Raw genomic sequence first — 23,721 nt, forward strand, 5'->3', positions numbered from 1 at the left:
GTGCAGTTATATTTGGAAACATCAGTACTTTCTGTAATTGCAGAACAAATAGAAAACAACATTGTTCAGGATATAGAAGACCTGAACAATACTATCAACTAACTTGACAAAATTGACATTTATATAACATTCCGTCCAACAACAGCAGAATGTGCATTCTTCTTAAGTGCACATGAAACATTCTCCAAGAAAAATTTTATGATGGGTCATAAAGCAACCTTAAAAGGTTTTAAGAAATTGAAATCATACAAAGTATGCTGTCTGACCACAAAGGAATTGAACTAGAAATCATTAACAGAAAGGTATCTGAAACATCCCCAAATATTTAGAAATTAAACAACACACTTCTAAATAACCCAAATCAAAGAAGGAGGAAAATTTAAATATATCTGAACTAAATAAAAATGAAAATACACGTCAGATGAAACTGAAGTGGGCTCAGAAGGAAGTTTATAGCATCATATGAGAAAAGAAGAAAGGCCTTAAAATGAATAATTCAAGCTTCCACCTTAAGAAATTAGAATGAGAAGAGCAAAGTAAACCCAAAGCAAGTAGAAGGAAGGAAATCATTTATATTAATTCTAGAATTGTTGTATGTGTATATGTCTGATGTTTTTGTCCAGCTTTGAAGACACTCTGCTTGGAGTGATTGAGAAAGAGCCACAAAGTGGCTTAGCTTTCCAAAATTCTTCCCTGTTCCCTAGTTGGTGACAAAGATGGAAAAATCTCACCTCTCAGCTAATGCAAAGCAGTAATGGAAGCTGAACTGTGGGGCTCACCCTTACTATGGCTGAGGGTGCTAAGGAGTCCGTGTTTCTCCAGTCTCCTGGACTTCAGCCACCTGGAGGGATGAAAAGTCTCCCAACTTAACCAGTTCTAATACCTCGGGACGTTACCTATTTTCTTAACCTTGGAATTAGTTCAGGCGATTATTACAAATGCACTTTGAATGGTTAAAAGTGAACATTTATTACTGAGAAAATGAAAGCCTTATTATCTGCCCAGAGATAATTGAGAGTTGATTTTTCCATTCTAAGGTATTTACTGGTATATCGATAGCCTCAAATAGTAGTTGTTAACCTTCTTTGGATCACACACCCCTTTGAGAAGCTGATGAATTTCCTTCACACCTGCCTGCCTCCCTCAGATGTTTTCTGATTGCCTACTGTGTTCCAGGACTCTATGCTTTGTACTTTCTGACCTCCAAAAACATCTGTTTGCTTATGTACACAGCATTTTGTATACAATTTTAGGGATTTTATTGAACTCCTGAAGCCCTCTAGAGTCAAGAAACATCTTTAAAGTAATTATATGGCTAAAAGTACTTAACATTTTTACTAGACAGAATCTTAGATTTGCAGGAATAACAATAGAATATCATTGTATTCACAATATAAATATTGTGAAAGTAAACTCATTCAAATCAGTGCAATATGGAATGGAAGACAAGGAGTCTGACATTTCATATTTCACCAGAATAGGTAATCTATATAATCCTGAGGCTCATTTACAGTATGTGTGAGGAGTGGTTGGTTGTACTAGATAACCTCCAAGGACGCTTTCAACCAGCTAAGTCTCTGCTTAGTGAGAAAGAAAGAAGGCCACTGAAATTAAAATATTATAATGTGATCACTCTGTGTCTATAGCCTTCATTGCCATTCTATTACCGTGTTTCCCCCCAAAATAAGACTGAGTCTTATATTAATTTTTGCTCCAAAAGCACATTAGGGCTTACGTTCAGGGGATATCATACTGAAAAATCGTGCTAGGGCTTATTTTCTGATTAGGTCTTATTTTCAGGGAAACACAGTAAATTGGTGCAAAAGTATCTGCAGTTTTTGCAATTATTTTTAACCTTTTAAACTGCAATTACTTTTGCACCAATCTAATAACTGAAAAATGATCTATTATGTATCATTGTCCAGAGAGCTGATGTGTTTTAATATATGATTAAGGATTACACATCTACCATGACTTGAGCGATGAAACTTGTCACTCTGACCTTAAACCCAGAATTACTTTTTTGTATTCTTTGTCAGTGCCCAGCTCATGCTGAAGGGAAGCGATCTAAACTCTAAAGGAGACTATTCATCTAGAGAACTGGCATTCTGTCAGTTAAAGAAGGCCCTGAAAACTCTCGTGTAAAGCAAATTTTGCTTGGGAGCCTTGTGATATCTCTTGGGTTTCATGTCTTTGTTTTTCCATGTGTTGAGTTGTGATACCTGACAATTCCTTGAAACACACACACACACACACACACACACACACACACACACACACACACACACACAGACAATATGGGTAAACAATACTTCTCTTCGCCCTGACCACCCAATTCACGTAGTCTCTACATTTCCATCCCTTACGATTGGGAGACTCATTATATATGGAACCTTCACATGAATTTAATAGGGAAATGTATGTGCATCTCTAAACTTCTTAATTTAACAATCTGGCATGCTTAGGAGAGGATGAACCCATGTGCCAAAGTAATATGTGATGAAGCACAGATAGATAGATACTATGTGAGAGTAATATAAAGAGTAATATTGTGGCTTAGAGATGGACTGTATTTTATATTTTGTTTTTGCGAGCCCAGTTTGACAACATAGAAGTCTAAATTTTGGCAGAGAAAAACTGGATTCCAAAACGTTTCTTGAAATGATTAATGACTGAAGCATCTTTCAGTTTCCCTACCCTAACACAGCGGTTTGCATATAGTAAGTGCTCATTTTGGCTACATTAAGGGTTCATGTCTGTACTTTTCGAGTCAATTTTTAATATTACTAACTTTTGTCCAAAAATCACTTAGAAAATAGTTTTAAATAATCAATTTGAAACAACTGGGTTCATTTACTTCTTATCCCACAGAAGGAAACATTATAATTTTTTTCGTGTTCTTATGGATTTTTTGGAGAAAGAAAACAATTTTAGCCAAGAGCTGGTGTTAGAACTATTCTATCTACAACCTAAGAGCTCTTATTTAATAGTAGGAACAAAACATGATTTAACTTTATAACAAAGATTTTTGGGAAAAGTAGTATCTACTACATCCATAATTATAGAATAAGGTCAAAATGGAAAAAGTGCTGAAACTCGGGCTCACTTTTGTTCAATCAAGAAGTAACATCAGTCTTCTTTTCCTAGACCACTGCTATATAAAAATCTTGGAAAGTTTTTAGTGATCATATATGTTTATAGTTACGGTATTTTCAGCAAAGGTATTCCTATAATCATTAAACACTTGATTAAATAATCTGATTCAAATATGAGGAAGTCTGTTTTTCACTGGAATGAATTTTGACCTGTATAAATACTCTGTTTTATGTTTAGCTGAAACATATATTTCTCACGAACTATAGTTATATGACTATGACTCATTTTGCTACATAGACATTCACTTAAGATAATACATTTTCAATATGTTTGTGTTCCTGGAATTATTAACATTGCATATAAATCTTATATTTTTAAGATAATTTAGGTACGTATATATGTAAGCTTCAGATTACTATTAGCAGACATGATTGGATATGACTATCTTATTTTTTTCTGCTAGATCAAAATACTATTAGTTATACTCCGAAGAGAAATGCATGAAATTTCGCAGATTAGTTGCATTCTTTGAGCTCTTCATTGCCAGTGCCTGACAGGTAGTCAGGAAGACGGGTATATGGTAAAATTGTTGTATAATAAATACACATAAAATGAGTATATTAGTGTCCACTTAGTGCTGAATTAATAGAAATATACAATCCTAGGGAGCTCATACCCTAAAGACAAAATCCCATCAATATTTGGAGCAAAATAAACCCTGAGTGAAGCTGGAAGAACAGAAGGGGCGATGTGAGGAGAGCCCTTCCCCCCATGCTGTGATCCTTGGTAGGAGGTGTGATTAGTCGATACAGCGGATCTAATACATCCCGTCTGTGATGTTCAATTAAGCCAGAATAGTGATAACTATTAACATGAGCAATTAATAGGAGCATTGATGGCGTCCAATCTTGAAGTCTGAGATTTCAGTTCAACCCCGCAGACATTTGTGGAATGTCTGCCACATGCCAGTTATTATGCTGGGCGTTGTGACAAAGGCCTACCTTCCAGGAGCTCACAGTCCAGCGGAGGGAACAGTCGTGTCAATACTTCATTATGACATGTGTTTTCCTTTTTTTTACTCAAAGGATGTACAAAAAACTATGGGAGCAAAGAAAAAGTTGAGACTGTTTATCCCTGGAGGAAAGACTGCCTAAGGCTGAGTAAGAGTTCAGAGAGGGGGAAAGACACTTTAGGGAACTCACGTTGTTATTTGCAGCCTAGGAGATTTTGAACTAATTAGCAAGATTTTGAACAAGATGGAAATATAAACTTAAATGACCAACAAAACAGAATAAGTAGTTCTTCTTTATATTTATTATTACCTATGGCTTTTTCTACTTCCTAATTTTTAAAAATGTATTCTGGGGCCGGCCCGGTGGCTCAGGCAGTTAGAGCTCCATGCTCCTAACTCCGAAAGCTGCCAGTTCGATTCCCACATGGGCCAGTGGGCTCTCAACCACAAGGTTGCCAGTTCGATTCCTCGAGTCCCGCGAAGGATGGTGGGCTCCGCCCCCTGCAACTAAGACTGAACACAGCACCTTGAGCTGAGCTGCCTCCCGAATGGCTCAGTTGGTTGGAGCACATCCTCTCAACCACAAGGTTACCAGTTCGATTCCTCGAGTCCCGCAAGGAATGGTGGGCTGTGTCCCCTGCAACTAGCAATGACAACTGGACCTGGAGCTGAGCTGCACCCTCCACAACTAAGACTAAAAGGACAACAACTTGAAGCTGAACGGCACCCTCCACAACTAAGATTGAAAGGACAACAACTTGACTTGGAAAAAAGACCTGAAAGTACACGCTGTTCCCCAATAAAGTCCTGTTCCCCTTCCCCAATTAGATCTTTTAAAAAAATGAATTCTGTCAAATCTCTTAGATTAAAGGAACTCTCCCCTGAAATAAATCAAATTAGGAAGTTAGCGTATAATAAGGAAGATTCCATCTGACCTTTCATGAGCCTGGGGTTAGTAGCAGACCTCCAGATTGCCATTTTGGGAGGATAATGACCTCTGTGGAGATTAGGGAGGTCTGATGACATAACATGCCTTTGTTATAAATGAGAACTTTCAAAAAGCTAAATCCATCTTTTTATTTGAAGATAATAAATTATCCTTTATAGTTGGAGATACGTATTAATTTAATCCAAATTAGTATGTTTTAGTTGAGAGGTTATTTTTTGTTGTTTTTATGACATTAACTTTCTAATTAATTTAATTTATTTAGAAAGGAGAAGGTTGTTTTTACTTCACAGTATTTGTTGAGGTTTTCTACTGTTTGCCCCAAACTAATGTTCATGAGCATTAGTCACCCATAAAATAGAAACTGCTTCTCATCTACTGTGAGTCGTCCAATATTTTGAGATCATGAGATCATGATTTGTGAGGTGCAGTAAAACTATGTCATGTGAAAAGAACCAGACCTGGGGCCAAAGATAACAGTGTTATGTAGACTCTCAGTGGCCAGCGAAGCTTTTGTTTTCCCCGATTGTGTCCGTGTTTGGTCAATAACGCTGAGGCAGAGGTGAGTGAAGGAACATTACTTTAAAGGCATTAAAGGGCACGCTGGCAGGAAGCATTTTTAGTGCAAAGCATTCCAAACGGGGCCAAAGTACAGAACCAGCACAGTATGGCCAAACATAGCCTATGTTTTCCAGCCGTGGGTGCCAGTATGGGCAACCTGCTTGCTGCTCAAGCGTTTACTGCATAAAAGTACCACCAGTACTAAAAATCGCGGTTCCATTATTCCCTTCTTCTTTCTTTCCTTTTCCTTTCCTCCCTCTCTCCCTTCCTCCCATCCTTCATTCTTTCCTTTTGAAGGTCTACATGAACCTTGGTTTAAAAAAGACTAATTTCCATCTCATGTAACTAAACCTACAAATCAAACATAAAAATTGTTTTAATACTTTTTTTATTTCATCTGTGAGGCTGAGGGAGGACCATATTTTAGCGAAAACAGATTGACCCAAGAAAAATGACTTTGCCTAAGTTATTTAGATTTGTTAGACCACACATTACTCATTACTGAAATAGGTTCTTGAACTGCACACTTCTTAGCTAACTTCCAACTCTAAAATTTCGTATTTCTAACTTTCTGCTTTTTAACTATCTTGGGATCTTTCGGAAGGGTGATAGCTGAGTGTGTGTGCTAAGCGCCTAATGCCAGTAACTAGTCATCAATCTGGTGAAACTTATAGAAACTTGAACTAGATAAGTGGTATAATAAATAAAATAAAAAAATTGTATTTAAACAAAGTCTCAAAAATAAGTGTTTACACCAAATATATGGTTAGATGTTCCTGGTCCTTATATCGGGCTTATTATTCCACTCATTTGAGAAACATCGCATGAAAGAAATAGGGTTTGAAGGAATTTTTAAACTTTGGGTTTATCCTTAAGTGCCCAGAAGAGATTTGTGTAATTTACACTGCAACTTTTGCTTTCCTAGTAAAAAGAGAGAATTTAAATCCCTTTTTGCTTCATACTGACTATTGTTGAGAGAGACAGAAAGAAGCATTACCAAATCAGGTATCCTTATCCTGCCTGTTTAAATTTTGCCTATGTAATGATGTATATCTGCGGTACGGAAATATGTCTTACATTTTAAAGTTGCACAAATATTAGCATGAATCTTTGTTAAAAGATTGCAAACTACCAGTCACGATTTGGAGTTGAAAGGTATTTGGAGTAAAATATGGGAAAAATAATAAATGTCTTCAAAGAACAGATTGTATAGAAATATTTACTGGGAGCAGAATCTAGATGAGGTAAATCCCAAGAGAAGGTTCAGAATGAACTAATGTGCTATGCTAAGAAGAATCAAAGGGTTCCAAATGAGTGTGCATTTAAAGCCATTTAATATTGCTCTGATGACCTCTTTACTAGCCTCTTAAATTTGATCAGCTTTAGGTTTTCTGCTGAAGAAATTAAAAAAGAAGAAAATATCATTATGAAATATAAGCACCTGACTTTCTCTCTTGTCAGACATGAAATCTAACATGGAAATTCTGCTTTCCTTAATCTTTCTTGCAGAATTAAAAGAAAAGGAAAAGATTGGTGTTTTAATAGATACACAGAGGGAATATTGCATCGCCTGTTGCTTCAGACCCTGCTTTTTTTCAATTGAGAATTTCCAAATCATAACATAAACCAGGACAGTGCAATTTTAGGCAGAATTTCACAACTGTGCTGTTAAAAATCCTGTGTTAAATACAAAGAGGATGGCCAAAAGATGGGCCCTTAGAGCGGGGACTCACACATTCTGGGTGTCATTAGATATTTCAGAGTAAATTTCAATGTGTTCTTCCTATTCTTTACTCCACTTTGGGGTCTCTTACCTCCAGGAGAGGTGTAGAAATAGTTGAGTTGAGCTTCATGCACCAACGTGCCCTTAAACTTCCCCTCCGTCTCAGACGGGTTACTGGGAAGCGGCTGGTATGCAGGCGTTGCAGGCTGAACAAAGGCTCGAAGCATGGCGAATATCCAGATGTGTGCAGATAGGCTGAGTTTTAGAAATAAGTAAAGATCCTGCTTGTGAGCTTTTCTCCTTGTGATTTTTCAAAACCTAGAAACCATTCCCTCAGAAACATCTCAGTGCTGTCCAGGTTCATGCGGCCACATCACATCACTGCGAATTTAGGTTGCAGGAATTCCTTTTAGAATCCTGACAACCACAACTCCCTCCTTGGTTCTTTTCAACCTTGCCTTTTTCTTGCTTCCCTGCTCTGCTCACTGCCTACCTAAGGGTGGGCCTCTCCCCGAGTGGCTTTACAGGAAAACTGGGATTGAAATGTGAGGTTAATGGTTTCCGTCCGCCTGTCAGCTCATCGCCTCCCTAGAGCATGATGATCTCTGGTTTTCGTATGTCACCGCGAGCGACTCTGGCACACCCTCTTGTGTAGAAGACTGATAGGTTTGTCCAGGGGTCAGGGGACCTTGGGCCTTGAGAGACAGAAAACTTCAGCCGGAATGTGCACTTGAATGTAACTCACTGCCCCCTTCCCAGTGGAAGGCAGCACAAGTTGCAAAACTATTTTAGGGAGGAAAAAAATAGGCCCAGTTCTACATTTTATCTTGGTGCTACCTTTCAGCAGCCAGGACTGTTGGTAAATCTGTTCTTCCCCCCTTGGCTATTTAAATTTTATGTTCAAGCTAAATATTAACTGGAATGAAAAGAGCTATTTCAAAATGATCCATTTTAATCTGAAAGTCATGTTGCCTTAGAGATAAACGGTCAGGTCCTAAAGAAATTTCCACAATGTCTTATATAACTTATAAACCCAGTCTTGCCTTCATTCTGCTTTGACATGTGAAAGATGTTTTACAGCATTTTCCCTCCCTAAATCTGCGTTTCAGTTATCTCATGGTAATGACATTGTCAGACTACTTTTCTATTTGTATCAACAGTTTCCTTGGCATCCTACCCTTATGAAAATCTAGTTCCTTATGTCAAATGCTACAAATGTGTAACATCAAAAAAAGTGACACCCAAAATATTTCTACTAATATGTTCTACAGATGAGACACAAATGGCTGGTTTTCCCTCTGCCCTTGGGCCTCAAATTTTTTAGTTATACTGTTTGTCTCCCATGTTACCACCTTTCTCCTTTGGTAGTTTTGGAAGACTCAGTGTCCAACGAAAGGACTGGGTAACCAAAAAGTAGCCTGGGCTGCTAGTCTTGTAACTAAGATAAAAACCACCCAAACACAAACGTATTTACACTTAATTGAGTAGCTGAATGTCAGTGATCCACTTCACGTTTACTTAAAAGACCATGATGCTATAGGTGGGTTAGTACACAGGAATCTGTGTGGCAATCAGGGTAGGCAGTTATTTTGATAGCCTGGAAACAACCTTGAATAAAAAGTTTCAGGATACATGTTTAATGATCTTGAGATGAAAGAATTTCTTTTTGACGTAAAGGCTGCCACAGCACATAGGCTTCAGAACTCAGACGTTCCTTTGCAAAAGATTGTCACTGTATTAAAGGGGAGTATGTGTATATATTTCTAAGGGGATAAAATGGTCCTATTCAAGAAACAGCTGGGGGGTTTCCACTTTGTCCCCCTTCACACATGTAAGTAGGTAAAATAAAGATTCCGGGGACACTAATCATACAAAAAGGTAAAAACCAATTGCCACCTTTTGGCAAGTTAATAATTCAGATTTATAGGGTTCCTTTTTAAGAGGTCTGCTTAAAATAGCACTAAAAAGACATTTCCTGTACCTCCTGATATCTGAATGATTACTGACAGGAAGCAGAAATTCCATACTGAGGCACTAGTTAGGTGAGTGGGGAAAAAAGTTGTAGTTAAAATATCACAGCTGTTTTAATGACGAAATAATAGTCATATAATTAAATATTTTGAAAGTTTAAATTAAAAAAGGTTTTCCTTTCAAAAATATATCTTGTTGGTTTTCATTGCCCTGTAATAACATTGCTGCTCTTTTCAATGAAGATTTTTTTTAAATGTATGTGTAGTTAATGTATTATTTGCATGATTAATACTACCAGGTCCTCAGCTAGATATTTATAAATGTATTTCGGTACCGTTTAGCCTTTGCTATAAAAATGATGTAGCTAGGCACATACTAAAGTATACAATTTATTTGAGAGTTGTTAAATGAATCAATGGCAGCTATATTTCACTACATTTTTCTTTCAATACTAAATGATAGTCATAGCTATTTCTAATCTTTCAACAGTTGTAAATTTTCTCTACAGACATTTTGAAGTCAGAGATTTATTACCAAATTTTATTTTTTTCCTCCACCCTATCCTAACTTACATCTTACAAAGCCAATTTCTCAGTTAACATATTCCTGGGAGAAGGAGAAGGGAGAGAGACTTCTAGGCCTAATTTGTGCATAAGCTTTCTGAATACTTAAAATAAAGATGAAATGTGTGTGAGATGTGCAAATGGAGTATAAAAACATTACGTTTCAAAGCCAGGAGCTTAGAAATTCTGATTTCATTTTCAATCTCTGTTCATTCATGAAGGAGCATTTACCAAATGCCTATTATGTTCAAGTGCTGTATTTTTAAGGATAACATACTTTATTGGGTGTGTGTGTGTGTGTGTGTGTGTGTGTGTGTGTGTGTGTGACCATTGCAGATTTCTCTGTGGGCTTAAAAAAGTTCCAATGCTAGGTTTTCAAACTTTAACTCCAAATGATTGGTTTCATTTATTCAGTAAGTGTGTATTTTCCTTCAAGATGGAAAGGGAGTTCTTTTCCTTTTTGTAGTTTTGAAGATGCTTATAATTTGTTTGATGTGTTCTTTTGCAGTGTCCATTTATGGGATTTGGTTTTATGATAAGGAAGAATGCCAAAGAATTGCAGAGCTTATGAAAAAGTAAGTGCTGAAAGGATAAGTACTATTTTTCAGGACCTGGTGCTTTTATTTGTATTTCTAAGTTTGTGTAACTACACTGACTATATTCTGTTATACATATTCTATCATATATATATATATATATGTACATATGTATATATATATATGTGTATATATACATATATATATATATATATATATATATATATATATATATATGGACTCTTAGAACAGTCCTTTTCACAGTAGTTAGGAAAATATTTACTATTACTTTATAAATGGAAAATAGGCATAAATACAACTTTTTACTATTTATCAGGTAAGATTTACCATGTGACATGGTTCACTTCATTTTTCCCTGCATACATGAAATACATGGAATATGAGTTGTTCCAGATGGCAGTTTTCCTTAATAACTTCCTTATTTGTAAATTAACAGTTTTTTTCTTTGAAAAGTTACCAATATGTCTATTGGTAAAAAGAACATTCAGAGCCATTCTAAAAGGTTGCTTCGGGTTCTCTAAGACCTTTCATTTCCTTCCTGCCTAAATGCTTTCCTTCAACTGCACATACTCAGAATCTCCTCACATCTAAAATGCTGTGAGTACTTAGGGTAGTCTTTATTTTCCATTTCTTTGGAAATATCTGAGTTAATATTAGTTTAGTGATCAAGAGTCTCTCTCTCTCTCTCTCTCTCTCTCTCTCTCTCTCTCTCTCTCTCTCTCTCTCTCTCTCTCTCTCTCTCTCTCTCTCGTCTATTTTTCTTTTAATCTCATGCTACCTTGTGATTTGTGCCATTCTGCATTTTGGGAAACTTAAATGACTTTCTGACTTGGCCTCTCTCTGCTTCCCTGATTGCCTGGAAAAGAGGGCTCAGGGAAGCATACTGCCTCCTCGTGATTGGTCAGTTCTTTGATCTGCGCTTGAGCCCGGGCTGCTGGGAGGGTTTAGAGCCTCCGAATGAAGTGAGTTTCCCACACGTACTGTATCTGGCGGTGACTAGGCCCCGCACACAGTGTGGCTGCTACCCACACGATTTGACAAAGTGGTTCTGTCTGCAAAAGAACCCTTTTCCTATTTTAAATCCTGGGCAATGAAATGACTACAAGCTGACTCCCAAAACAGAAACATGAAAGCACTTTTTTATAGATAATCATTGATTTCTGAAAATCTAGCCTGTGATAGCTAATTTTGGGTAACTAGCTCAGGTTGCAGATGGTGATTAAGTGTGTTCGAACTGCTATTTACCACTGTAACAACTGGTTCCTAGAACATTGGTGTTATTGTAAACTGTACAATGGATAATAATAGCAGGATTTCATATAGATTAAAAAATACCCTGTATAGCTCAGCCAAGAGGCCGTGTTAACATTCTTAGCATTCTGCAGTAATTGTGTAACAGCAGGAAATTGATTGTTGACCAGCAACAAGCAGCTGATTTGTGTGGATTCCCAGCCCTTCCTCAGTTAGAATTAATCTCTCAATAAATTCTCAGATCTCTTTCACCACAGACTTCATGGCAATTTTAAAAGAAATTGAGCTGAAAGTCAAAGCACACAAAAGAAAAAAGTACGTTTCTCAACGTCACCCAGCAGCATACGGGAGCAATCTGGTCTCCCTTCTGTATTGTTTTCAGGAAAACAGAAGATACGCCTCATTGCTGTTTTTTCAATGCCCTGTCTTCTAGGATGGAGTCTTCGCTGTGTTTCTAAACGGCCAGAAGACCAGGATTTGAGTTGCTGGAATTAACCTTGCTTTGACTTTAAGGCCCTTTGCAATGAAGGGGAAAATCTGATTTGCCATGCAGTTTGCTCAGTGTTTGAGAACGCTCAGTCAGGTTTCCTCAGCAATTAATGAGTCCTTTCAAATGCTCTAAATGAGGAGTTGGCAAACTTCTTCTGAAAAAGACCAGATAGTGAACATTTTCTTTGCATGGCCATACGGCCTCTGTCACAACGACTCAAGCCTGCCATTAGTGAGCAAACGCATATAAACAAATGAGCATGGCTCTATTTGTAACTTTCTTTACAAAAAAACTGGGGGGGGGGGGGGGGGGCCGAGACAGAGCCAGACGTGGCCTTGCAGATTGGAGTTTGCCCACCGCTCCTCTGGATTCATGTATTAATATCTAGTCAGTGTATGTGTACTCAGGACTCAAATCTTATTTTCTTCTCTCAATTCTTAAGCAGCCTTATTTCTAATATAACTATAATAGAATAGGATAAAAACTACTAGGCGAGAATTGGATGGTTTTAAAAATCATTTGTGTTGAATTGGTTTTTCTTGTGTGGCCCTTCCCCTCTACTTTTCTAGCCTAACTCAGTATGAACAGTTGAAAGCCCATCAGGGAGCTGGAGCAGGAATCTCCCCAATGATCCTCAGTTCAGGAGAGGGCAAGGAAGTAGATATCTTACGAATGCTCACCAAGGCCAAAGATGAATACACAAAGGTGAGTGTCTGTCTTCCCTGCTGATACGTGCTTAATTTCCACAGTGGAAATATGCTCCTTGAGAAAGACCTACTGCTATTCCTCCCACCAAATAAAATTATATGAAATAAAATCTTTATTTGCTTTTAGTAGGCTAAAGAAGATTGTTTACTTTTAAGTGAATTAAAAGGTAGCCTGAGAAATCAATCACCTTCATATATACAAATAGTATCCAATCAGAAGATTTACTAGAAGACCCCATTTACAATAGCAACAAACTAATATAAAATCCGTGGAATAAAATTACAGAAACAAGCAAAATCTATATGAAGAAAACTTTCAAACATTCCTGAAAGGCATAAAAATAGACTTGAAAAATGGAAATATAAGCCCTGATCTTGGATAAGAATATAAAACTTCAAGTTCTCACTTCCCCATAAATTAATCTATAAATTTAAGATGATTCCTAAACAAATACAAACAGGTTTCTTTTCTTTTCTGGAGTCAGACACATTGATTATAAGGTTCATGTGGAAAAATACACAAGGACAAATACCTGGGAAAACCTTGGCAAAAAAGAGCAATACTGGGTGGGAGAGAAGGGGGAGCAAGCTCCCTGATACCGCCTACCTGTTATTAAGACATTAAAACCTAGACACTTCAAACACTACAGTATTGATGGTGCATAAACAGCCAGGTGGACCAGTGGGACAGATGAGAAAGTCCAAATTGGAGTCCCTAGTGTATATGAAATTTAACCCTGTTTCTCCGAAAATAAGACCTAGCTGGACCATCAGCTCTAATGTGTCTTTTGGAGCAAAAATTAATATAAGACCCAGTATTATATTATATTATATTATATTATATTATATTATATTATATTATATTATATTATATTGACCCGGTCTTATTTATATTATAAAGACCAGGTCTTATATTAATTTTTGCTCCAAAAGACGCATTAGAGCTGATGGTCCGGCTAGGTCTTATTTTCGGGGAAACATGGTAGGATATGATAAAGGTGAAAATCTCAAATCAGTTATTTGAATAGATTTTTAAATAAATCATGTTAGGATAACTGGTAGCAATGTGGAAAAATACAAAATTGGATCTGTACCTCATGCCACATACCAGGATAAATTCCAAATGTATTAGAAATTTAAATGTAAAAATAAAACTATTCAAGTACTAGAAGAAAACATGTATGAATTTCTTTGTAATCTGGGAAAGGGGAAATCTTCCTAATTACGCCTCAAAACCCTAAAGCAATTAATTTATTATACATAAAAATAAAAAATAAATGTCGCATAATTTATAAAACATAAATGCAAAATGAAAAGATATTAAAAACTGAGAAGAAATATTTACACCTAAACAACAGAAAGAGGGTTAATTTTTTTATTGTATAAAGCACTTTTATAAAAACAGAAAAAGATCAACACTCCAGAAACATGGGCAAAAAATTAAATTAAGAAAAATAAAAAACCCTAGAATTTGAAAATTAGATGAATAAAGGTACATAAACGAATATCATATTATGATATAATTACTTAGAAAAGAAATTATAGTGACTTCAGAACCCCTTATTTGAACTAAACACCCTTAGTGGATTATATTTTAAGGACAAAAAAGAACTGCCAAGAAATTATCAACTTCATTCAGTAGTTTTATTGTTAGTAGTAATATTGGCGTTGTAATTTTCCAGCGGTCATGGGAAATAATAAATGAGTACTGTTGACCCTTGAACAATGCAGGGGTAGGGGCCCTGACCCCCCCCCCACACACACACACACACACAATTGAAAATCCAGGTATAATTTTGACTGTCCCAAAACTTCACTAATAGCCTACTGTTGACTAGAAGCCTTACTGATAACAGAAACAGTCGATTGACACATATGTTATATGTTACATGTGTTATATACTATATTCTTACAATAAAACGCTAGAAAAAGATGTTAAATTCAGAAGGAAGAGAAAATATATTTACTGTATTTATTGAAAAAAATCACATGTAAGTGGATCTGCATAGTTCAAACCTGTGTTGTTCAAGGGTCAACTTCTTGGTCAGAACAAAACTTTCAGTGTAAGAGAAAAAAAATTAAGTTAAAACTACATAATGTTAAATTTTAAGTGGAAATAATCAGAATTGGTTGACATTTTGTTTCTTAAATAAGTAGTTCCTAACACTTTCCCCGAAAAGACCTAGAAATAAGTGACAACCTAGTAGCAATAAACACCTCTAGCCCCCAGATTGTTGTTTCTAAGTACTGTTCCCTCCTGAAAGGTACCAGGGCTCTTTAACGAAACTCCTGATTCCAGGTCTGGGATAGGAAAGTCAAACAAATAGGGTCATGTGAATGCGACACGGTATAGTCAACCTCAAGGGACCAGTAACCAAAGCATCAAATTCTAACGCCTACAAGAATGACTGCAATGGATTGAAATCCATGGAATGTATAAAATCTATGAGTTCGTGGTGATGAAAGAGAGCAAGCAACCAAAAATATAAAATAAAACAAAAAATAACTGTTGGCTATTTTGGAAGTACTAAGTGTGGGGACAGAGCCAGGAGTGCAGTTTCCAGGCTCTCGCCCTCACGTGGAAAGATGTTCACTTGGGTAGTAAATGGCCATCAACTGTGATTGGATGGCCATCAGTTGTGGCTAGTTGGCATCAGCTGTAACCAGTGAGCCATTGGCCACTAATATAACTGCCGTGGCTACGTTAGCACAAAATGGGGGCTAGCAAGGAGATGGTGGCTGAGCTAGCAAGAGCGGATTGCAGTTAGCACGGTGGGTTGAAGCTAGCAAGTGAGGTTGGTTGACAGAGAAGTGGACGGCAGGTTGCGGATAGTGTGGCTCCTGCTTCCTGTGTCTCCAACCCCACTGCCAGAGAGAATATAGTGGTATGACTCCCCTATCTATGCCTCCGTGGGTGTTCCTTTTTGGCCTCACCGTGTCCTGCGTTCTTATGTGGGGAGCGGGACCAGAGACTCCGCATGAGATCCTGTATGACCCTAGGACACCAGCTCCTTTCTCTGAAAAGTGATAGTTAATGGAAAAGAATTAAGCATTTATTCTACCTGGACATTATGGAACATATTTCAGGTAAGCAGCCAGTCCTGGTTGATGAGGGAAAAGTCCTCTATCAAAAAAATTCCAAGAATTCCCCCCTTCTCACTGTAGATGGAACGGTAGAAGTTAAAAACACCCTAGTAAAATAATTGATTCAGGCAGTGATCCTCAGTAATGTGAATGTGATGAGAAGGGTTGATGGAAACTTGACCATGAAAGGGTTAGGCTGCCATCACCTGCACCCACTGATAGCATCATTAAAACGGAATAACCAGATATTGTGTGCCTCCTAATGTGGTATAATGGGAAATACATAGCACCGCCTAGAAATATTCTTACCAGAAGAGTTGATCCTGAATCTAAGTCTTAAGCTCTAACTTTCTAGCGTACAGAAAATGAAAGGGGGGAGGGGTAAAGGGAAGGTAAAAAATAAATTAAATGACACCACCAGGAAGCAATCAGAAAAAATCCCGAATGAAGTGAGACCTACTAAAGGCAACTGACTGGGTTTCTTTAACATGCCTTTGTTGACTCACCCCTGGTTGTTAGACTGTGAGGAGTACAAAGAACGTTCCTTATTCATCTTCCTGTCCCTAGTCTTCCTCAGAGTTCCTGGGTACATAATAAGTGCTAAATACATGGCTGTTGAATGAACGAATGACTATGAATAAACCAGAGTTTCATTACCCTTTTATCATAGGGCTTGGAGAGAGATGCTTGAATCTCAGCTTCAGTCAGTAACAACTGTTTCTATAATAGTTGTTTATTTTGTTTAATTCTTCAGCAGTCATTAAAAAGTATGCTAATGACTTGGCAACTAGTCGAATAATTATACTTTATTAATTGTATTATGTTAGGCACACTAAAGATTAATCTTAAAACGTGACATTTTACTCTCTAGGAACTTAGGTTTTATGAAGACAGCATAACAATGGCCAATAAATAATAAATGCAAATATTGAACAAAAATTATGGTCTTTGTTCTCCTTCTCTCCTCTTAACACACACACACACACACATTGTTTATAGTTTATGTTTTGACATCTTAAAAATCTTCTGCTTGGGGACAGACTCCTCCTCCCTGACTAGCCAATTCTTAGAGCCAAGAGCCCAGCCAGAAACATGCCTGTGATATGCAAACTAACATCCAGAGCCATCCCTCCTCTATCTGGCCAGGTCTACCCTGTCTACCCAAGGGGCAGTATTCCTTGGCCCTTAATTAACATTTCAGGTCAGGCCTGGCCCCTAGGGACCACCCGTTTAGTTGAGAGCCTGCTGAAAGGACTCAAACTAGCCAGTCCCAAGGTGCAGAAACCCCTGCGAAGAGTTTGTCTTTGCTTTCCCCATGCTCCTGTTCTCTCCCTCTGACCACCCTGAGGCTTCCCCATGTGACCCTGTGTGATGGGCTGTGCCTCCTGTGTCTGGGACCTGTGAGTATAATAAACTTTGTTTCCTGAGCCTCTTAAGTGCCTACTCTTGTAGCCACATCTGACTGTCATAAAAGAACATAGTATGCACACACACACACACACACCCTCACTCATCATGGCTTTGGAGACTTCACTTTATACTACTATACCTGCAACTCGGAATGGTTTTTGCCCGTCAGACTCTACATGTCCTGTAAGGCCCAGTTAAAATGACGCCTTCTACGTGGAATTTTCCTGGGTCACTTCATTCAAGTTAATTCTTCTTTCCACTGAACTCACCAGTCTATTACTATTTAGAACTTATTTTGTTCTTCCTTATTCATTACGTTTAACTCACCTTCTCCCACTACACTATAAACTCGTTGAGGTCAAAACAAGGTTTTGTTCTTCCTGTGCTCCCACAGATTGGTTCTCATAATGCTGACATGAAGTCCACATATTTAATCAGTGTACAGACTATACTTTTCTATAAAATCTAACACATGTTATAGACATAACACTTATTGCTCCAGCTGTGAGGGAAATAACAGAAGACATTGTTCCTGCTGCCATTAACAGCCCCGTGACGTGATGTAACTTTCTAGAAGCACCTGCATGATCATTTTATTCCCCTGGTCTAAATCCTTCTTGGTTTCTCATTGCCTGGTATGTGAACCTGTGGACTCTTCAAGCCTTCCATAGCATGGCCTCAGACTATTCTCCTAATCCCATTACTTTCTATTCCCACTGCCCCCTACAAATATTTGAAACTCCTCCCAAACAGAATAACTATCTTACTTCCTCAAAGTGCCTTTGTGCCCTTTCCCATGCTATCCCCTCTCCTTCTTTACCTGTCAAATCTGATCGTTTTCAAGGCCCATTTCAAATGTTCTTTGTCCATCTTGTTATTTCGGACCTTCGCACCCCGATGTGTATGCTCCCCCTTTAATGTCCATTGCATCTTTATATTTGCCTTAAGTTTGTGTTGTCTCCTCTGTCACACACCACCAGAGGTTTCAGAAATGTGGAGATCAGGAGAAAATTGATTCTGAGATACAGAAAAGGGGAGAAATGGAAAGAGGGTAAAAGAGAAAACAAGATTTTTCCTCAGAACTCATGTGAGGAAATTTTCCATTATTGGAAGTGGTCAAGAAGAGACTGAATGATTACATATTGGGAATGGTGTACATAGAAGAATTTCACTTCTCTGCATAAGTATTAAACTAAATGACTCCTGACATCCTCTCCAACTCTAAAATTCTGAAATTCATGAAAATCCCGAAAAGTAAGAGGAGGAAACATTTTGTGCATGAGGTATATGATGTTGGTAAAGGGAAACCTAGTGATTCCAGGTACAACTTTTTATGTGAAGTTAAAATCATTTGAAAACCTTATTTGGATCAATATTTTATGCTTCCTCCCCTAAGAAACAACTTTCTATGAATTTGCTGCAAAGTAGCAATGATGTCAGTTTGAGCATCATCTCCTTTACCTCCTTCTAGTTGAGATGCAAATGAACACTAAAATAACCAAAGCTCAGTAAGAAAAAGAACTAGGCCAGACAGGATCTATAGGCTGCATAGATGGTTCTGAGTATTTAGGAGTGGACTGTTTTGTGTTCTGTGGTTTAAGGCAAGAATTAATAGTTCTCTTCTAGATATAGCTGTGACTTATTTATGAAATTGAAGAAATTATTAACTGTCGTTGAATTTTTTCAATTAACATCAAAAAAATGTGTAAAAAAGAAAATAAAAGACCACCCATAATCCTATAACCCAAAGATGTCTACTTTTAACACTTTTAGTATATTTTCTTTCAGACTTTTCTCTTGGCATAGGTAGGTATGTGTGTTTGTGTGTGATAAAATAGGATTATGTGACATAGTTTTTGAGGCTTTAGAAAAGTGCCTCAGGTTCTCTATAAAGAATCCATTATACACTTTTTCCAAAACCGGTTTTTTTCCAAGTATTTTAAAGTTATTTGGGTCAGGAGAAGAATAGAAACTTAAACAACTGGAAAATGAGCTACATACTATTGAGGTGGATGATGTTTAATACTGTGCAATTTGATAGAGAGTGATTTTTATATAATAGCAAGGCTTCATACATACATAGAGAATTATAGTGACATAGAAAACAGCTTCTGGCAATTTTACTTAGAAAAGTCTTATCTGGGGATTATGCACAGCAAGAGACAGAGAGCCTCTTGGCCTGTATAGATATGGGCACAGTGAAGGTGGGAAAAATCTGGTTTTCTTTGCTTGAAATTCAAGGTCCCGGAACAGACAGAATAAAGAAGTACAGGGGGTGGCCTGTCAGCTCAGTTGGTTAGAGTGCGGTGCTCTGAACAAGGTTGCTGGTTCGATCCCCACATAGGCCATTGTGAGCTGCGCCCTCCACAACTAGATTGAAACAACTACTTGACTTGGAGCTGATGGGTCCTGGAAAACCACACTTAAATAAATAAAAGTTAGAAGAAAAAAAAAAGAATGAAGAAATACAGAAAGGGTCATTCAGAAAAAATAAGCCACTTTTTTTAAAATAACAAGCAGAAGTTAACGGCTTTTCATGCTAAAATTTTGTAAGTGACTATATCTTAGGTTGGATTCTTATCTTGTGTTGGTTAGCCATATCCTGGAAAGCCAGGCCAGCTGGTCCATGCAGCCATACCACTAACCACGATCACTCACCTAAGAAGAATTAGAAATAACATTTCACGACTCATAAAGTGATTCCACATCCCATTTAATACTAGTGCCAAATCCAAATTATTGACAGAATTCTTGGAAGAAAATAATTAGTCCTTTGTACAGTTCATTTTACAAACCTAAGCGAACACAGTGGTAATTGACACTGGACCTCTATATCCTTGAATTAGCAAATGCAGCCCAGTAACTGTAAAACACACTGGGAACCTTGGTTTCTGAGGGACAAGACTGTTAATAGCTCATTCCAGGTCAGGACAGTGTGACGTGCTTTCTGGCCCGAGGCCCTGGCTGTGGAGTCTGTAGTACAGAAGGAAGCGTGTTTATATCGGTGTTTTAATAAAGTTAGACACCGATGTCATTGCCGAGCTCCTTTTGTCATGGATCCTGCTGTGTTAGCAATTGTATGGTTGGTTAGATTAACATAGGATAATGATTCAGTATTTGAACTGATGAGGCATGTCTCTTCTCCCTTTCTCTCTGAATTTCTAATTTGTAGTGTGTGGCTCAGAACACTCAGATTTGAACTATTCTGTTTATCCAAAAAGTCATTATTAAATAAAGATGAAGTTAGTCATTTTTAAATCATTGGTTTGAGTCAGCTTTACTTTTTGATTTGTAGACCAAAAAGGATTAGTTACTTTGATGATGCAACTCTCCAGTTTTAAATCAACTGCTAATGGATGAATAAAACCCTACTGCAATCCAGACATAGTATTTAAGGAATAGTTTTGTCCTTGTTTATCATTGAACAGCAGTAGACTCTATGTTTCTAACTGTTCCTTCTGAAGCGTATCAATGGCCTTTCAAATACCCAGGTATCTCTGAGCCTCTAGGTGTGCGGCCTGATGAAGCTGTTGGTAACATTTTAGGGCACTGAGTTGTGCAACTAAGAAAATTACATTTGAATTTGATTTATACTCAAATGTAGCTCAATCAGAGGAGATTAAAGGATTTTCCCTTGTACATGAAACTATCAAAAAATAGCTACCAATTAGATAATATAAAGAGCAAGAAGATATATTCTGTTTAAAAGATTAAAGCTTCTTTTACACTAAAAATGAGGTTCTTTTTTTCCATTTCAGTGTAAAACTTGTTCTGAGCCAAAACAGATAACCAGTTCATCTGCCATCTACAACAACCCCAATCTCATCAAACCAATCCCAGTGAAGCCCAATGAAAACCAGCAACAGCACATACCTCAGCCCAGCCAGGTACACTGTTCTCTGTCTTGTTTTGTTTTCAATTACAGTTGACGTCCAATATTATGTAAATTTCGAGGTCTGACAAGTTCACGAACTCATTCTAGAAAAAGTGCTACATACGAATGTAGCATAGTGGTTAGACATCAGGATTCTTAAAGAACTTGTACCCAGAGTATAGTCAAGGGAGGGCTTGGTGCTGTTCGAGGATGCCTAAGGTAAATCCAAAAGAGAGATTACAAATTAGAGATGTTTTCATTATTAATAATTTACTCTTCCTCAAAAGGGGTTAACATTTTTACTTTTGGAATTTACCACAATCTATGCTAATCTCTTATGGACTTGAACTCCTTAGTGGATAATGTATTTTTAGATAAACAACAAACTGTCAGACTTTGTTACTGTCAGGAATATTACCCATCAGGCCCTCTTCTGCTGCGGTTGGTGGTTGGTTTGCCAAGGCTGCTGAGAGAATGACAGCCAGTTTACCATTTCTGAGCACCTCCTTTGAACCAGATGGCAGCGCTGTATACACAGAATGGGATTCCTGTCCTAGGGAGTGGTACAAAATTCCCCTTTAGACCTGATGTCATTGGATTTGCATCTAAAATATAAATATGACAGCAGTTTTTGTGTGAGTATAAATATATATATTTCAGAATAGTAAAGCATTAACAAAATTACCAATCTGCAAGTCCCATTATTGATTGTAAATAACGTGGCTATTTCCATTTCTTATGGTTATTCCTCATTAAAGTTTTTTTAAAAGGAATTGGTTTAAATCAATTTTGAAAATGAACATGGAGCTAAAAGACATAAAGACTGACTAATGAAAGTGTTGTGTTGAATGTTTTTTAAAAAATAAGTCTTTTCTAATTATCTATTTGCTTTCTTTTATTGTTTGCTTTTCATGGACATTTTTTATTTTACTAGCAAAACCAGAATGTGTTGACTTGAGAATGAACCTCCTGTTTTCTTAGCCCAGCAATACAGAAAGCAACAGAAAGAGAAATGATATAGAATAGGAAGGAAGCAGCTTTGTAACTGGCCAGGCCAACGTAGATTTTATGTATTTGACGATCTTTTTAAAGATACTATTATATAGTTGAAAAGATCAAGTTAGATTAAATTACTTCCCTATCTTAAATTTCTATAATTCTGCGAAAAGCTACCAGGAATTCTGAAATCCTCATATTCCTGTGTATTCACAGCATCTTCTTATACTTTGCAAGGTTAGATGGAATTCCTGTTGAAGAGATTGTTTAGCTCTTAGTGTGTATAATAAGTATCATAGTGGTCCCCAGTCTGTGACACCCAGGCCCATTAAGGATCATGCACCTATTTCATCTATCAATAGATACTAAGATATAACAGCTCTCTTGGGAGTGGGAGGGGAGGATGCTGTGAAAATTTTTGGCATTAAAAAAATCTCAAATTTGTGAAGTTTTGTTATATTACAATTAAGTTTTTTCTTCCTCTCTAATTGATCCTTTGTAAATAGAAGAAATCATCTATTAGGAAAGTTATGTTTCATGCCCTCCTCCCCCAAATTACCAAATTGTATATAGACCCATTTGGGGACATTTTTATGTTTTCCAGACCTTAGATCCTGAACCCCAACACTTGTCCTTGACAGCGCTCTTTGGGAAGCATGACAAAGCTCGATGTCAGGAAACTGGGGGGCCTGCACAGATCCTCCACCAGCACCACCAGCAGCAAGACAAGCTTCCAGTTAGGCAGGGGGTTGTGCGTTCCCTGTCCTATGAGGAGCCCAAAAGACACTCACCCCCCATTGAGAAGCAGCTCTGCCCAGCCATTCAGAAACTCCTGGTCCGGAGTGCAGACCTCCACCCATTGTCAGAGCTTCCTGAAAACCGGCCCTGTGAAAATGGCAGTACCCATTCTGCTGGGGAAGTTTTTACTGGACCTGACCAGCCAGCGTCTCCCCAGACCACTGGCACTTCTCATCGTGTGCACAGTGCTTCCAGAACTCAAAACCTGTTAGAAAAGCTTCACAGTGCCCCAGGAGCAGTGAAGAAGTACGACCCCAGTGCACCATCACCTGCCAGCTCAGCTGCCCCAGGCCTCAGCTCAGCTATGACTGCTGCCACCCCTGCCGCTCGGCCACAACTGGTGCATTTCAATGGCTCCCTTCCGCCTCAAGCACTAGGATGTCAGGCTCATGGAAGAGAACAGCCTGCATGCCCAAGACAAATGCTCCCCGTCCCTGGCAGTCAGGCTAGCACTTCTGGAGTGATCTCCCCTCACGAGTTACTGAAAAAGCTTCAGATTGTGCAGCAGGAGCAGCAGCTGCACGCTTCTCACCGACCCGCCTTGGCAGCCAAGTTTCCCGTGGTGACTCAGAGCACTAGACCAGGGAACCCCTTGGAGTCCTGGATTGACAAGACATCCAGCACAGAAAGGCAGGCCCCTCTCTTCCAGGTAAATATCTACTGAGGGAGGGGGGCGGGGTTA

At 38.0% G+C, this 23,721-nt stretch overlaps 2 protein-coding genes across 42 annotated transcripts in view; one reads left to right on the forward strand and one right to left on the reverse strand.

The window, feature by feature from the left end:
- The window catches only part of CACNA1C (calcium voltage-gated channel subunit alpha1 C), a 727,463-nt gene extending 719,432 nt beyond the window's left edge, over positions 1-8,031 (reverse strand). For 11 of the 37 annotated variants that reach the window (XM_074325149.1, XM_019757266.2, XM_019757253.2 and 8 more), the window contains exon 1: positions 7,430-8,030. In XM_074325149.1, coding sequence (XP_074181250.1) covers positions 7,430-7,565 — 136 coding nt within the window. In that variant the 5' untranslated portion in view covers positions 7,566-8,030. Of the gene's footprint in view, positions 1-4,097; positions 4,195-7,429 lie in introns of all 37 variants that reach the window. The other 26 variants (XM_019757262.2, XM_074325152.1, XM_019757268.2 and 23 more) reach the window with 6 other exon arrangements.
- The window catches only part of DCP1B (decapping mRNA 1B), a 51,819-nt gene that overhangs the window by 23,200 nt on the left and 4,898 nt on the right, over positions 1-23,721 (forward strand). For all 5 annotated transcript variants that reach the window (XM_074325163.1, XM_074325165.1, XM_074325164.1 and 2 more), the window contains 4 exons: positions 10,381-10,447; positions 12,740-12,875; positions 21,130-21,258; positions 22,846-23,688. In XM_074325163.1, the coding sequence (XP_074181264.1) occupies positions 10,381-10,447; positions 12,740-12,875; positions 21,130-21,258; positions 22,846-23,688 (1,175 nt within the window). The remainder of the gene's footprint in view (positions 1-10,380; positions 10,448-12,739; positions 12,876-21,129; positions 21,259-22,845; positions 23,689-23,721) is intronic.

Source organism: Rhinolophus sinicus, linkage group LG02 (genome assembly GCF_036562045.2).
Source record: "Rhinolophus sinicus isolate RSC01 linkage group LG02, ASM3656204v1, whole genome shotgun sequence".
NCBI lineage: Eukaryota > Metazoa > Chordata > Mammalia > Chiroptera > Rhinolophidae > Rhinolophus > Rhinolophus sinicus.